The sequence below is a fragment of the Egretta garzetta genome, unplaced genomic scaffold (assembly GCF_000687185.1).
Source record: "Egretta garzetta isolate BGI_Z169 unplaced genomic scaffold, ASM68718v1 scaffold384, whole genome shotgun sequence".
Lineage (NCBI taxonomy): Eukaryota > Metazoa > Chordata > Aves > Pelecaniformes > Ardeidae > Egretta > Egretta garzetta.
The window spans coordinates 249,728-265,086 of NW_009259496.1; the positions used below are offsets into that span (position 1 = coordinate 249,728).

General features: G+C 42.7%; 1 protein-coding gene across 1 annotated transcript in view; it reads left to right on the forward strand.

The window, feature by feature from the left end:
• The window catches only part of ALPK2 (alpha kinase 2), a 33,075-nt gene extending 17,931 nt beyond the window's left edge, over window positions 1-15,144 (forward strand). Inside the window, exons 4-10 of the mRNA XM_009637394.1 lie at window positions 1,510-1,637; window positions 1,736-1,771; window positions 3,889-4,163; window positions 4,287-4,375; window positions 5,876-6,093; window positions 7,926-7,974; window positions 14,910-15,144. Of these exons, the coding sequence (XP_009635689.1) occupies window positions 1,510-1,637; window positions 1,736-1,771; window positions 3,889-4,163; window positions 4,287-4,375; window positions 5,876-6,093; window positions 7,926-7,974; window positions 14,910-15,144 (1,030 nt within the window). The remainder of the gene's footprint in view (window positions 1-1,509; window positions 1,638-1,735; window positions 1,772-3,888; window positions 4,164-4,286; window positions 4,376-5,875; window positions 6,094-7,925; window positions 7,975-14,909) is intronic.
• The last annotated feature ends 215 nt before the right edge of the window (window positions 15,145-15,359 follow it).

Here is a 15,359-nt window from a genome sequence, read left to right on the forward strand (position 1 = left end):
TAAAAAATACAAAATTACCATTACCCAAAGCAGAAAAAAAGATTTTTCCATCAGAATGCACAATTCTGTGAAAATGAAAAAGTTTTGTAGGAAGGCATCTTCTAAGATGTTTTTTCAAGGGGAGAGAAAAAGTTGCATGCATCGGGTAAACTTCCCATGTCATTCAGATTCCTGTTCTAACTGCACTGATCTTTATTATTGTAATACAATCTCCATGGTGATGTTAGTACATATCATGCTCTGCTAAATAATTTTGCAGTGTTTTAACAAATAAACAGTGCAGAGATATAAAATGGATCAGTTTTTGCAGTGATAATTCAAATACGTGATAACAAAATATTTGAATTTTAATTTCATAGGATAAACATATTTCAAAATGTTGGAATGAAAGTGAGATATATAACAGAGATTTAGGCTGAGAGAGGCTCCTAATTACAGTTTTTACTTCAAAAATGGTCGGTATCGTTCAGTGGAAATCTCCTTTCCATCACAAACGAAATCCAATTGTTTCGGGTGTAGCCAAACACCGTTTCTTCTTCTGGAAATACACATCAGTCTACAGAAATACCTAATCTGGACTGTTTGTTACATCTTAGCTTTTACTTCCAATAGGGGGCATTTACAGGAAATTAGGCAACACATCTTCAAATTTTTATTCCTGTCAACACATGGAAATGTGTATTGAAAAATACATATTGCTAGTAATATTACTATAGGCTAAGTAATTTAGTTTAAAATCTGTTGTTGGGTAAATACGTTCTCCAGTGTGCCAAAATATCATGAAACTTCATGCTGCCAACAAAACTGTGCACACCTTCACTAACTAACTTCACAAAAGCACAGTCGCCAGGTCACCAGAATGCCTGCATAGATTATCTGGTTTGCTGATGAATACTTCCACGGCCGCCCGCTGGGGTACGTGTGAAGACCTTCATGGTCTAAGAGGACTTTTCGCTCAGGCAGAGCGCTGTTTCAGTGTGGGGTTATTGCTGCCAGGGCCAGCCTGGGTCTGCAGTACTGTACTGCGTTCACATGTTGTTGCACCCCTGTTGGTAACATCTGCCTCTGATCCATTCGCGAAATTGCATACACGGACATCAGAGAGTAAATATCTAGCCTGAAAAAAGCAAAGAACAGAGCAAGCTGAGTGAGGACTCAATACTGAGGAACACCACACAGCATTTTGGGCTTTTGTATGTTCATGCTTTATATATTTGGCCATGATACTGATCAGGAATATTAGAATGCCTTTTGGTGTCATCTAATTATTTTTACATTTGATGGAAGTACTTTTCTCTCAGTGTAGTAGGATCATCTGTTGTGAAACACATAATGGGCTGAATGCTTCTAAGTAGGGTGAAATAAAATATTTTGTCTACCTGCATCATATTTGAATCAGTCTTGGCAGTGAGGGACAGAAATTCCAGGGACAGGAGGAGAGATACATGGAATAACCAGGAAAGATCTTTTAAAAATATTAATGTGGAAAATTAACATTTTCTGTTCCAGTGCCCACGATGACTCTCCCGTCTCTCTGGCAATAGCTAAAGCCAGTACCAAGGACCAGGGAATGTATTATTGCTGCTTGAATAATACATATGGAAAGGTGACTGCTGAGTTTAGTCTGACTCCTGAAGGTAAATACCCGTTTATAATTTTAATCAGTAATAATGACAATGGCAGTTCCCATTCATAATTTTTTTGCTACAAAATCTGTTCCTTTGTTTCCTTGTAGTGTTGGAACATCTCTCAAGTTTTCAGAATTGTGAAGGTAAGTACACATCTGCTTGAATGTGTGCTCAAATCTTTGTTCCTTCAGATTTCCAAATAGAACAGTGGATGGAGAAAGACAGCCAGACTGAGACATTTTGACAGTTATCCCATGGGAAACTATGGGAATCCCTTGAATCAGTATTTGGTTTTGCTAACTTGTCTTTCCCTTTCTGCACTCACCTTTTCTGACAAAGATACTCTGATAAGATAAAATTTGCTTTAATTCATGGAAGTTCTGTAGGTGAAACACCCTCCTGTAGGATGGAGTGCTTTGTGCAGGGTGATGGAGTTGACAAACTGTGGATTTGAACTTGACCATGTAATTTCTGTTAGGTTGATGCACTGGCACTTCGCTTGCAGTCAGCAGTGAAATAGCATGGCATCGCATCATGCAGACACGCATGCAGCCCGAGTACGGAAAGCTCCTTTGGCAGAAAAACTTGCCAGCGGTGTTCGAGCACATGGTCTTTGCAAGTCACCTGCTGTGTAACTTTACTCCAAGGGAAAGACAGGCATGAAGATTTGGAATGCTTTCCCCATATGTTAACTTGTGTTTAATCACACTCGGCATATGTCTTGCTGTGCTGCAGCTAAAGATAGACAGTGCATTGCAAATTGGTTTATCATTTCTGACACACCGTACTAATCAAGTACTTCACTCCGCCAATTGGTTTTTCTTCCTTTTCCTAGAAGAATAAAATGAAACATTTAGTTCCTTGCTAAAATGAAGACAGGACTTTGCATGTAACAGCACTGTATAACTTTTGATCAACACAGAATTTTAGGCAGAGTTAAGGAGCCTTCTAATTCTAGCTTTATACATGCACTGTTTCCTCTGTGCTTCAGAGAGAGGCAATAGGGTACAGAGTCGAAACTGGAGAGAACTGCGAAGGGGAGCTGGAAAGACTTCATTGCACCTTTTGTGCTCCTATTTATCTTTTCCACTGATGTTCCTTGAAATGTCATCATTAGAGACACTTGAAGTGCACTTAAAATTTTTTGGTTTCTCTCAGTGCTTAACCTCAACCACTTCTTTTTCCCCCTGTATCTTTTTTCCATTTGTATTCCAATGATCATTTAAAAGGGTGAAATCCATAATCCTTCTTGATTTCAGCTGTAACAAGCTTAGGGACACATTCTTATGCTACTGGTATCTTCAAAATCCACAGGTGGGGGCATAAGAGAAATATTATTGTACCAATTTCTCCTGAATATACAGGCCACTAAAACTGATGTATTTGCTTTTTGATTGAAACGGACATGATGCTTTATAGAAATGTGGCTATGAAGTAAAAATCTTGTTATTTTCTGCTACCTTTGCTAATGAAACCTGCTTTTGAGCTGGTGCTTGCCAGATTGAAAAGAAATAAACACTTAAACACGGCAGTCTGCAGCGCCGGCACTGATGCAGCGAGTGTGGTTGGTACTAGGGAAGGCATGTTTCCATCATGGTCGTATTGGACAAGGGCTGGCACCTCCTTCAGCTGAGTGCCCCTGCAAACACATTGGCAGAATCCTTCCCTGAAGAGATCCCAAGCCGAAAGCTAAAACAGGCTCTGGTTGTACCAGCAACTTCTAGCTTTTCTGAAAATACAGGCTAGCTTCAGAAGAATGCGCTCTGAGCTAGCTGGGCACAGAACTGCGTTCTCCTTTCAAAGTCATATCTACATAGAGCGCTGCACGTTACCTTTATTACTGTCTCTGTCTTCCCAAAAAAGCAGCGTTGGCAGGATCTCTGTATCCTCTCAATGTCTCTGTAGTGCTCAGTCAGCTCGACTTCACATTCATTGAAGCTCCAGTTTACAACTCCCCTCATAGATTTGAAAACAGCTTTTGTGGTCTTTACCTCTGTTTTTTGTCTGCTACACTCTGTATTCTCTCCTTGTGAACCTGAACTGCCACCTTTCTCCACGCTGGCTTTAGATGGGACATGTAGCTCCCTTCAGAGGAGCAGGGTCCCAGCCCCCTGTTAACACAAGCGAGGCCATGTGTTCTGTGTCCATTGAGCATTTTCTTTAATGCTCTATGGAGAGATGCGTTTGTTCTCCCATGTCCACGCCTTTCCATGTGACTGCAGAAGGATGTTGTACAGAACAAACTGGAATTGTGTTTTAGGCGTGGAAGAAATCGAATTCATGCAGCTCATGTTCAGAGAAGATTTCATCAGTGACAGCTATTTTGGTGGGAACCTGCATGGAATAATAGCTACAGAAGAGCTTCACTTTGGTGAAGGCATGCACCGGAAAGCCTTCCGAAGTAAAGTGATGCAAGGGCTTGTGCCAGTGTTCAGCCCCGGCCACCCCTGCGTTCTCAAAGTGCACAATGCTATCACCTACGGGACCAAGAGTAAGGATGATCTAGTTCAAAAAAACTACAAACTAGCACTGCAGGTAAGCTTCCCCTGTCCTTTGTAAGCAAGAACTGTGGGGAAAAGCTGTCTTGCAAACATTCAAATAGATGATCTGTTAAATGTTTTGAGTAATATTCCATAGGCGTATCTGTTTGTAATATAGGAGTGCTATGTCCAAAATACTGCAAGAGAGTATGCAAAGATTTATGCAGCTGAAGCTGAACCCTTGGAAGGCTTTGGGGAAGTACCAGAGTGAGTATATACATATGTTCCTATACATATACACGTATGCGTATATATATATTGTCCTGTGCCACAGCTGCCCACTGACTGCCAGGAGTAATTGCTGAAGAAGGAGAAAGAGGAATCCTGAGAACAGTGTTACAGCTGGGGCCATGACCTAAGCAATACTGAATATCAAGGTGGTGAGAGAGATTCCATTCCCAATAGAGAAGGATAATAAGGAGTAAAGACAGTAAACAGCAGGCAAAGGGCATGATTTTGATACAAATTTAGAGGAAATTATTTACGTTAGTGAAGTAACACCAGTGAGTGATACTGCTAGTATCATCTAGTAACAGCAGCAGGGGATAAGTCAGGCCTTCCAACTTCCCATTAAAAATGAAATCCTGAGAGAAATCATGGTCATTCTGAAGCTGGCATAAAGTCACTCCTTAGACAAGTTTTTCTATGTAAAGCGAGGCTTAAGCCAGAAAGGTTAACTCTGATGCTAGGTTTTCCCTAAGAGTGGTTTATTTCGTATCAGAAGCTTTCCATTTCCCAAATACGTGTATGTCAGACCAATAGCTCAATGCAGGTTCACCTCTGCCTCCAAGTCTGGGAAGTGGCGCCTTGAGGATTTGGTAATAGATCTTTTTCAAAGGATTTGCTGTTCCAGTGTCACGCTACTGTGTAGAGTTGAATTCGCAATGGATGGTTGAAATTCCATCTGCCATGCTTCAAGGATAAGACCTACGTGCTTGACAGCAGGCTAAATCTCCATCTCTGTTTGGGTGACACAGGATCTGCTCAGCTGCACTGAGAAAAGGACCACTTAAAGACAGCCTCTGGAATTACCCCTTACAGCAACCTTCTCGGGATTAGCCATAGTGATGGAGATGGCAGTGAAATCTTTTAGGGAAAATATTTGTGCAAGTCAGCTTCTTTTCTGGAAATGTATTGCTCTTGGTAATGTTTGTGTTTGAGAGATTTCTGTAGGCATGAGATACAACCTCTAATTTTGATACAAGTAGTTGCTTTGTATTTTCAGTATCAAAAGTGCTCATTTTGGATGTGTCAGGTTTTAGAAGTCTAGCCTGAGAAATCCTCCGCTTACCCTGCTCTTGGGCAAAGCGCTTTCTGGCGTAGATCAAGTTTGCAGGTGCTTAACACCTCAGAAAGACTGAATCATGTACCAGTCGGACTGGGCAGCTAAAGCAGCGATACTCCGAAATAAGCTCGCACCGTTCACTGTGCGGAGGTTGCGTTTTGGGATGTATCAGGACAACATTAGAAAGTATGCTTTGGAACAGTTTGCATCTGAGTAAATAATACAAAGAGATAAGCATGTAGAGGATAATGTGATTATGTTCTAGAGCTGCCTAGAAACACGAAACTTACCCAGATGTCTCCTGGCTTGGTTTAGATTTGGTAGCTGTTCATTCATGCTCTGACATCATGGGCCACTTTGTTTCTTACTCCTTCATTGATGGAATTCTCTGGATTTTACTAATTTTTATCCCTTGATTTCAGGATCATTCCTATTTTTCTTGTTCATCGCCCTGCTAATAACATCCCCTACGCAACAGTGGAGGAGGAGCTGGTTGGGGAATTTGTGAAATACTCTGTCAGGGATGGCAAGGAAGTAAATTTCCTCAGAAGAGACTCAGAGGCTGGCCAGAAGTGCTGCACCTTCCAGCACTGGGTGTATGAGAAGACTAGTGGGAGCTTGCTTGTCACTGACCTGCAAGGTGCGTTTTCTGAGTGGGGGCAATAAAATGGCTTTCCCATGGTGTAGGCTGGTGAGCGCTTGCAGCCAATCCCCGTAACTGTAGAGCTTCCAGAGACTTAACTTCTGAGCAATGCTGTTCTTGGCTTTCTGTGTCCCGTTGGCAATGCTGAATGTGCTGCTTCCATAACCTTGTAACAGGCAGAGTCTTCTCCAGATGCAGACGGTACCCGGGCCTTGTGCCTGTTTTATACAACATCTCACGCAGATCAGAATAAAAGATAGGAGAGAAGGAGTTAGGATGTTTTATTTTCCAGCTGCTTTTAAGTGCAATGTGTTTATTTGTGTGTGTGCTAGCCTAGGGAACAGAGAAACATTAATTGCCTACTGGGGCAGCAGGGTCCAACATATATTAACCTATGCAGTATTATGATATTTATCTGATCAGCAGAGAAAGGAAGTTTTTACCTAATTTATGTTCTTCTAAGACAGTTTGGGAAAAGAAAAAACAAATCCTGCACTCTTAATGGGGTGTTGTTCTTCCACATGTCCCCTTAGTAAATCAGGGCACTCAATATGAGTCAAACCTGGCTTGTCATGTCGCCTCCCAGAGGTTAATGATATGTCTTGGGAATTAAAGAGTTCAGTTGTTAATAATATCCTAGTCCTTCACTTTTTCTTGTCTTGAAATACTTGCCAACAATGTCTGAACAGCAGAATGCTCAAATTCAGGTCCTGGCTAGGTTTGAAGAAAAGTTGCTGCAAAAAAAGAAGAATGTTGAAGAAGTGCCCTCCTCATGTGTACTGAACGCTGCCCTTGTGCTCCTATGCACGTGACCCCTCCTAACTGCTGGAATGCTGGGCCTGTACCCAGTACATTTGGCACAGATGGAAGTGAAACAGAGAGAGACCCTTGTTAAAGAAACCCAAAGAAAGGTTCTTTAACAAGAGCAGGCAGGAAAATTAGCAGCAAGGCTTCTAAACAAGACCCCTGAAGTAATTTAAAGGGAGAAGAAAGAACAAAATCCTAGCCTGAGGGAAGCACAACAGCAGAAATGGTATCTGATCCTCTATAATGATTGCTGCCACAAAGGACGATAGACCTGCTGCTGTTGAAGAGAAACATCCTTCCTCTCTGATCATCTTCTCATTTGAGTACCTAGGCTGCATTTTTCAGGCATACCAGTTGACATTTCTGAGGGTATCCTCCAAGGAAAATGGTCTTGAGACCATCATTTTCCTCTACAGAGAAAATTGCACACTGCAGGAGTGGATTTTGCCTGTAAACAAGTCAACAAACAGGCAGGTTAAAAACCCCAAGTTTTTGGAAATACTGAATAAGAAAGGGATTTTGGGTCCTCACCCCAGAAAGTAAAAATAAGGTTGAGTGACCTATTGCTATGTGATTGGCAAAAACAAGTATGCAGTTCCTACTGATAAACACTGTAGTCCAAGATTGCAAGCCCCATAACTAAATACACACATCTTGGGGCAGGTGCCTAAGCACAGATTTTGTAAGTTTCTTAAAATGCAGTCACCAAAGTGTAGCCCCTTCTTCCCCCCCGCTGGCCGTCTGCACGGGAGACAAGTTATGCTCTATTTATCACCTTGCTATCTGTAAACTACTGGTATGAGACTGACTTCTGGAATTTGCTAGTGATACAGAGCACAAACACCCTAATTTTAATTAGGGTACTTTAAAATGTTTTGAAAAAATGGTGACAAGTAATTAAAATTAAACCCATGAATCAATAAATAATACTTAATGCCTCTATATATGGTGCTCTTGAATATGAAGATACTCATATCAATTCTAATCTAACGTAAGCTCTCTGTTTCCTTGATGCCTTGTAGGTGTAGGAATGAAGTTAACAGACGTTGGCATAGCAACATTGGCCAAAGGGTGAGTGAAAAATTATTTCTCAACAGCATGGTTTTGCTTTACACATCAATCTCTTCACAGTGTAAAAATGTTGGGGGAGGGTGCACTGGAAATTTATTCTTACTTTAACTTTGGAAGAAAACAGTCCTCATCTGGCTCTTTTAACTTCTTTTTGTTCATATTTATGGGAACCCACCTATAAGGGAAACACATTTATTTTGTTCTAAAAGGGTGGGACTACACTATAGCTTGGGCTTTGCTTTTCCTTCATGCCTCCCTTGAAATGGGCTTATTCAAAGAGCATCTCCAGAGTGAATCAAGGTCTCTGGTGACTTACAAGCAAGTAAGGCACTTTACTTCGTGGTACATCAGCTGGAGGAAGGTAGGGCTGAAAACTCAGGGCCAACACTGGCTCCAGCCTGGGTACGGTGAAAGACCTGGTGTTTGTGCTGTCCAGAGCTTCTGACCATGGAGGAGATGTCTCAAACCCCAGCGTGCTGTCGGAGCCAGACCTCCAGCTGGGCTTGCGCTCACTAGCAGCTGCCCTAGCAAATGCAAATGCAAGTGCTTATGCCTGTCTAGCCCTATTCCTAGATCCTGCTGCTAGTAGCCAAGGTGACCCTTCTCCCCTCCTACTCTTCCACTGGAAGAAGAGAGGCTATCTACCACAGTATTGTGGGAACTAGGGAAGGAGATGCCCTGAAAGGGGCCAAAGTTTGTATTGCTTTTTTTGCAAGGAATTTGCAGGGGCTGCATGAGGCAACACAGCTGAAATCCCTCTTGCAGCCAGCAAAAGTGGCAAAGCTTTAGAATATGTATTTATGACACAAGCTTTTGTAAAGAATCTTTTCTCAGTGTAGAACTCTGTGAGTTAGTTTTTCTTTCTACAGCTGGCAGTGACCATAAGCTTTTCTTGAGCCCGTGTTCTTGTCAGCTGCATGGGCGGAGGGAAGATGTCTGTTTAGCTTTGTATAGCCGATTATCTGATAAAAGAGGAAATGTGTTAAGGGATTTGATGGTACCTCTTCCCCTTCTGTCTCAAAAGCAGGGATTCTGAGCTATGACAAAAGATCTGTTCATAATATCGAGAGGGGCCCGTTTCCTGGTGGGTTTGCAATGGCTTCAGATCTTATTGGGAGACTTCAGCATGTGTGTAATGATATAGGCCTTTGATGTTCTAACTTTCTTCCACTTCTCTTAATTATTAATTCTTCCGTTAATTAAAGCTTCTAGTTATATCACAGGTCAAAAGAGCCATTGATAGAAATAGGCAGTGTAGGCTGTCATTCAAATCAGCTGGCTGCTGGGAAGGGAGAGGGGATGGGGGTAAATCCCTGTGACCAATGTTTTAAATTCATATTCTTTTTTGAGAAACTGATAGAAAAAAAGCAGATCCAAACACATGATTTAGTCTTTATACTAAACTGGAGCTTGTACTTGCAAGGAAAAAACCCTCACAGTATCTTTTAAATTATGAAAAATGTGACCCCGGAATATTCTGGGAAAATCCTTAACGTTTGCAGGCTGGCATCCATTCACAACTTATGTGGCTTTACTCCTTCAGTTGTGGATCCAAAGTGAAATCAGTTGAAATGGAGTTGCACCATCCTGTTATAAAACACAGAAATCATAAAAATTCTATTGAGGCAACACTGTTCTCTGGTATCAGAAGATTTATAGAAATGCTTCAATGTTGTTGTTGCCCAGCTTGCTGTGGGAATTTACCCCTATAAAAATACGCGTTGGGCTAGGGAGGAGGGAGGTGAAGTGAGAAAATGAATACGCAGTGCAAGCTGTCGTAGGGATCACCTCAGTCGTGTAAGGGAATATCATTTCCCTTCATGAACAACCCCTTAAAAACATTGAGTATCATTTTGTTTGTCGTTTAGCTAATGACACTGCTACAAGACAACAGATTTTTCCTGGGCCTGGTTTTTTCTTTCATGCTTCTTTCCCAGAAAGGGCGCCCCTGCATTAATATCTGCAGTTTGATTTTTAATGCCATGGGCCTGGATGTGGCAGACAAACAAGTACACAGAACTCACCTGTATTACTGGCTATCGCTGCAGCCATGCTGATGAGAGGCTCTCTGTCTCACGTGTTGAGGAGAACATGCATATACTACTTAACTAAAAAATATAGTATGATGCTGTCATGATTTTAACAGTATTGTTAGAGCAGATACAACGCTGATTTTTTGGTGTGAATTCCGACAGTTTCCTCAACCCCTCTTTGCAGAGGTGATGAGCTCACTGCTCACAGACAGCTCCTCTGCCTCCAGTTCCTCTAAGACTCGGTCGGTCACATCAAGGCAAACCAAAAATATCCTTGGGAAATGCTTCTGTGATCCTTGGTGAATGGAAAAACATCCATATTGTTCCTGGTTGGAATGTGAATTAAATACAGTTCTAATTTCACTCTAAGATTAAACTTGCAATCAGGGGAAAAAAAACTGAAAAAAAAAAAATCCACCTCCCCCCCCCGGCCCTGCTCATAGTATAATCGAGCTTTCAAATAATCTAATGTGATAGTACAAACTGTTATTGGTGAACTTGCAAAAAGCCAATATGGCAACTGTCATGAATTATTCGTGGCCATTATTTATCCCCCAGTGTTTCTTGTAAACCAAGCACAATAAACAGCATATATAAACATTTTGTAGGTATATTCAGCATTGCTTCATTGCTGTTAATGATTTTTTGGGGGTCCAGACTCATATTCCAAGCCTGAACAAACATTTCTGGATGACCATTCATGTATACGTTATCTTTCCCCTCCTTGCTGTAGAGGCTGTGGAGAGATTGAAATTCTCAACAATGCTCCTCAAAGTAATTCTGATCTTTCATCCTTTCTGAGTCTGTTTTACTGGTGAATTGGACCCCAAAGGAATCCAAAGCGATGCGCTGGAGTAGCTGCAATACAGTTTCTGTCAGCAGAGGGCAAAGCCTGACTAGAAACCGAAAAGCCTGGGAAGTACTTTTAGCGTAGCCGCCGGGGTGCGGCAGCCAGGCGATCAGTCAGTTCAATAAGCTACTTGGTGGGTTCTTTGGCGAATGTAAACAAAATAATACAACAGTGACTGGCTTCCAAGGGCAGACAGTGAGCCCGTTTAGAAGCTGCCCACAAGCGCCCAGGTATTTATCTGAGGATGGTAAATACAAAGATGAAGGGGTCGGGAGCAGAGTGACCCACGGTCATGGTGATTAACAGGGGGGCTCTTTGCCAGTGTGGATCTGAAAGTCCGTCTGGTTTCAGGACATTGACAAGTTTAGTTTTACTCAACATGGCAACAAGAGGCTTTGGGGAGTTTAAGCCTGGGGACAAATCCAACATTTACCCTTCAGATTTAAGGAAGATTTGGTTTGGGCCAACTCCCAACTGTCAAGTTCGGGAGGTGGAATTCTGCCCAGTTCTATTTATCAGTCACCTAGTAAGTGAATTAATGGTGCATGCTGTGCAAAGTCACAGCTTCCTATTTTTCAAGGCTTGGAGCGGTCAATAGTTTGGTGTTACTGCGCACAAAATACGAGCGCAATACGGAGCGCGCAATGTAGGCGCCGCTGGCTATCGGAGGCTCCCCCCAGTTGCACATAGCACAGGCTGTACCCGCACGGAGTGGTTTGGGTTACGCTCACAAGCCCTGCCAGATTGCAGCAGAGCTATGGTCACTAGGTCTGTCCAGAACACATGATGCATTCTGGAAGCACACGAGGGGGGCTCTGTGGAAGCCGTGACTAACAAGCAGCAAACAGCTGGGAGGGCTCAGATGCAAAACTTGGGTCTCACATCTGTAGATCAGTTTTTCTACGGCCTGCTCTAAGGCCTGGGGCTGCCTGCACACTGCAGAGCCAAACCGGGCTGCTTGTGCCTCTCAACTTCCAGAATGGACAAGGAGCGTTACCTAGGCCGTGGCTGTAGCCACAAGGTCAAATGCAAGCCTGGAGAAGGGAAATGAGGATGGCTTGACTCAAAATAAAAATAATCACTTGGTTTTTAATGTAGGTGTTCTGTCTCTTGTTCACAAGATACTTATGCTCTTAGTACAAATATTTCTGGTATTTGTTGAATTCTAAAGCTAAAGTTAGTTAGCAGAGCATTCAGCTGTTCGTTTAAAGTGTCTCTTACTCATTTGTCTGAGCAAGTGCTGCTGGGTTTGCTCTTTGTTTAGATGTTCCCTCAAAGACATAGAGGAAGTGACAAATGCCGAATACATACAGGAAAGCTGCTTAGACAAGCTTCTGTTTACTTCATGAGAAAGGTTGATTTTTTTATTAGCTCAACTTTTTCTTTCCAAGATTATTTCCACAAAGAAATGAGTATTATCAGAATTCTATAGCGTGAGAAAAACATGAGAAGAAATATTCTTTAGCTGCAACAAAATGGCTACCTAGGAAACAAAAAGCGAGGGCAAGAGAAGGAGTGCGCGGTCATTTTGCAGCCACAAATTAAAATTGCCAGCATTCAGTGCAGTGAAATTTATAGCCCTGGAGGTTACACCTGCACAGAGTGCGGGAGCAATGAAAGCCCACAATCAGTCTTTCAGCAGAAATGGAGAATTTCGGGAGCCGGCGTAAGCAGGTGCTACCCAAAGGCTGTCTGCGCAGAGCCTCGGTACCTCCTCGGGCACCGGCGGCTGCACCACGCCGCTCTGCACACCCGGCTGCAGCGCCCGCAGCGACACACCGTGGGAGTGGAAGGTGCCCTGAGAGCTGTTGTTGCCACTGGCACTCACTGGGAAGACCCAGTGGTTAATTGAATATTCATGAGAAATTGATCCAAATATTTTGGTCCAAGTTACTGCTCTTTGCTGGCAGCGCACTGCTCTGCTTTAACAGGTTTCTCGAGTCAGGACCGATGCTGGATATAAAGATATTTTCTTGCGCAGCCCACTTTCTTGCTGTGGGACTTAAGTTCCGCTGCTGTGTCTGCACCTGATGGCTCTAGTAAGTGCCAAGTCTGTTATTTCTCCAAAGGAGCAAGAGGACAGTTCATTCTCTTGCTGAGCTCAGAGTATCGCCCTGCGGTAACGGTGGCGCTCCTCTCAAACTTCTTTTGGGCAAGCAGGCACATAACTTACTTGGAGAGGAGGGGGTAAGACTTTGGTAACCCTTTGAGGCTCATCTGGCTGTTAATAGCAAGCTAGCTGAGTGGTTTGTCTAGAGCAGGCAGGTTTACTACCTCTTTAACTTAGAGGATAGCCTCATCTCATATCCGCAGCTTTGTATGGTAAATAATAATAAAATACATTTGGAGCTCCATTTCATTGCAATATGTATTTAACATTCAAACCCCCTGACTTCAAAGACAAATCTGAAAATAAAATATTGATATGAGAAGACAAAGAGGACTACTGAATACTTACGATGAGGAAGTTGAACTCCAGAATAGTTTTTCTTATTGAAGTTAGCCGCCAGCAATAGTTCAATTCCTTAGAAGATTAAGGTCTGCTGTTCACCCTACAATTGTCTGCAAAGTCCTCATCATCGTGGCAGCCATAGCTTGTCTGAAACCATTTGGGATCCATCCTCCACGGGTAGGCAGTTGCGACGATGTTTATAAGCAGCAGCAAAATGTACAGGTGACTTTTTTGGCTGTAGGTGGGACTGCCGATATACATGACCATCCTGGTATGTGCCCCAATAAGCACATATTACCTTTTAGATATCCTAGAGAAACTTTCAGATTTGCATTATCCACCAACGAGGTTTCTTTCCTCCTAGGGTGGGATTACTGATGCTAGGAAAGCAGTCAGGCTGAGGTTTCAACTTTTCTATTGCTCCTCTGTAGAGGAACACTAGAGATGCAAAACAGGACAGTTAGGAATAAATGGAGGCAGGTATCACACCCTCCCGTTGCAAGGTATTTAATTATATTTTCACCACCGGCACCATTCTTTTGTAGAAGGAAACGTGGCAAACTATGTTGCAGTAAAGATGCTTATCTGTCAGAAATCTGAGTTTGACCTTTGCAGAGCCAACAGTATTTTCTTTACCACTAAGCAATCTGCATGAAGAAAGAAGTTCTCTGGAATGCTGTGCATTGAGCATGTTGTGTTAATGTCAGTGCTAAACCTTGCTTGTTCGGGGTTTGTGCAGTGAGAACTCACAGTTCACATCGTGTGTCCAGTCAACCGAGAGAATAGGGTAGAACGTGCACTTAGTAAGGTTACCAAAAAAGGAGAGGAGCACCCTGGCCTTTCTTCTCCCTTCTCCTAATTTAATTGAATTAAATTAAAAAGCAGGTGCAGCTTTTAAAAAAAGCTGATGCAGCTTAGCACGAGAAGGAATGTCAGCAACCAGTGGCAGGGTGAGAGGAAGGGGATGTGCATGCCCTGTCTGCTCCCTAGCTTTGCTAGCTCACTAAGAAGGGAGAGGTAGCAGTGGGAGATATGGGGGTGGATGAGACTGCCTTCCTCAGGAACGCTCTTTAGATCCTTCTTCCCAAAGCGGTTTGGCTCCTTGAGGTCTCGTAGTCAAGCCTGTGTGAGGGAGGAGTGTAGCACAGAAGTTATGTACATCTTTGGATGAAAACAGCTTCTGGTTCTGACACCACCTTGTGTGGCAACCTTATCTCTTCATGGTAGTCAAAAGAACTGTTCATAGAGAATGATGCAGAATGGATTTTGTTTATATATTACTGAGACAAAGTTAGCCAGCAGACAATCATATTCCCAATTAAATGAAATGAAAAATAGTAGCCAGGACACAGACCACACAACTATGCCTCTTTAACCCTTTTTCCTCTTCTGTCATTACTTATTGCCTGGTTTCCTTCAGCTCTCAGTGACTTGGTTTGATTTTCTGTGACAGAGTTAGTGCTGCTCAAAGCAGCATGGGTGGAAGAGACTTGCTTAATGTTTTCAAGTTGCTTATGAATCAACAGTCATACCCTGCTTCCCTGTGCTGGAAATGAATCTTGAAATCCCATTTGGCTTTTTTTTTTGTTTGTTGCTACAGATACAAAGGTTTTAAAGGCAACTGCTCAATTTCCTTCATTGAGCAGTTCAGAGCCCTCCACCAGTGCAATAAGTACTGTGAGATGCTGGGGCTGAAATCTCTCCGAACCACTCATCAAAAACAGAGGAAAGCAACAGCCATGAAAAGCAAAAATCTACCGAACTCCTCGCCTGTAAAGAAAACAGTGCCCAAGAAAGCAAGAGAACCTAGAGACTTCATTTCTTCAGAGCACTGAGTTGCACTGGCCCACCTTGTGAAAACTCCTCTTGAGGACATGTAGTAGCGATAGGCACCGATGACCTGCTGGGGCGTAGCTGTAGTCTTTTGCTGTATGACATTATTTTGAAGTCGTCCCGATGCTGATGCCAGCCACAAACTAAGAAGCTGACTCTATGGCCTCGGTACCTGAGGTTTTGAAGACAGACTAAGCCATCTGCCTGGATTATCTTA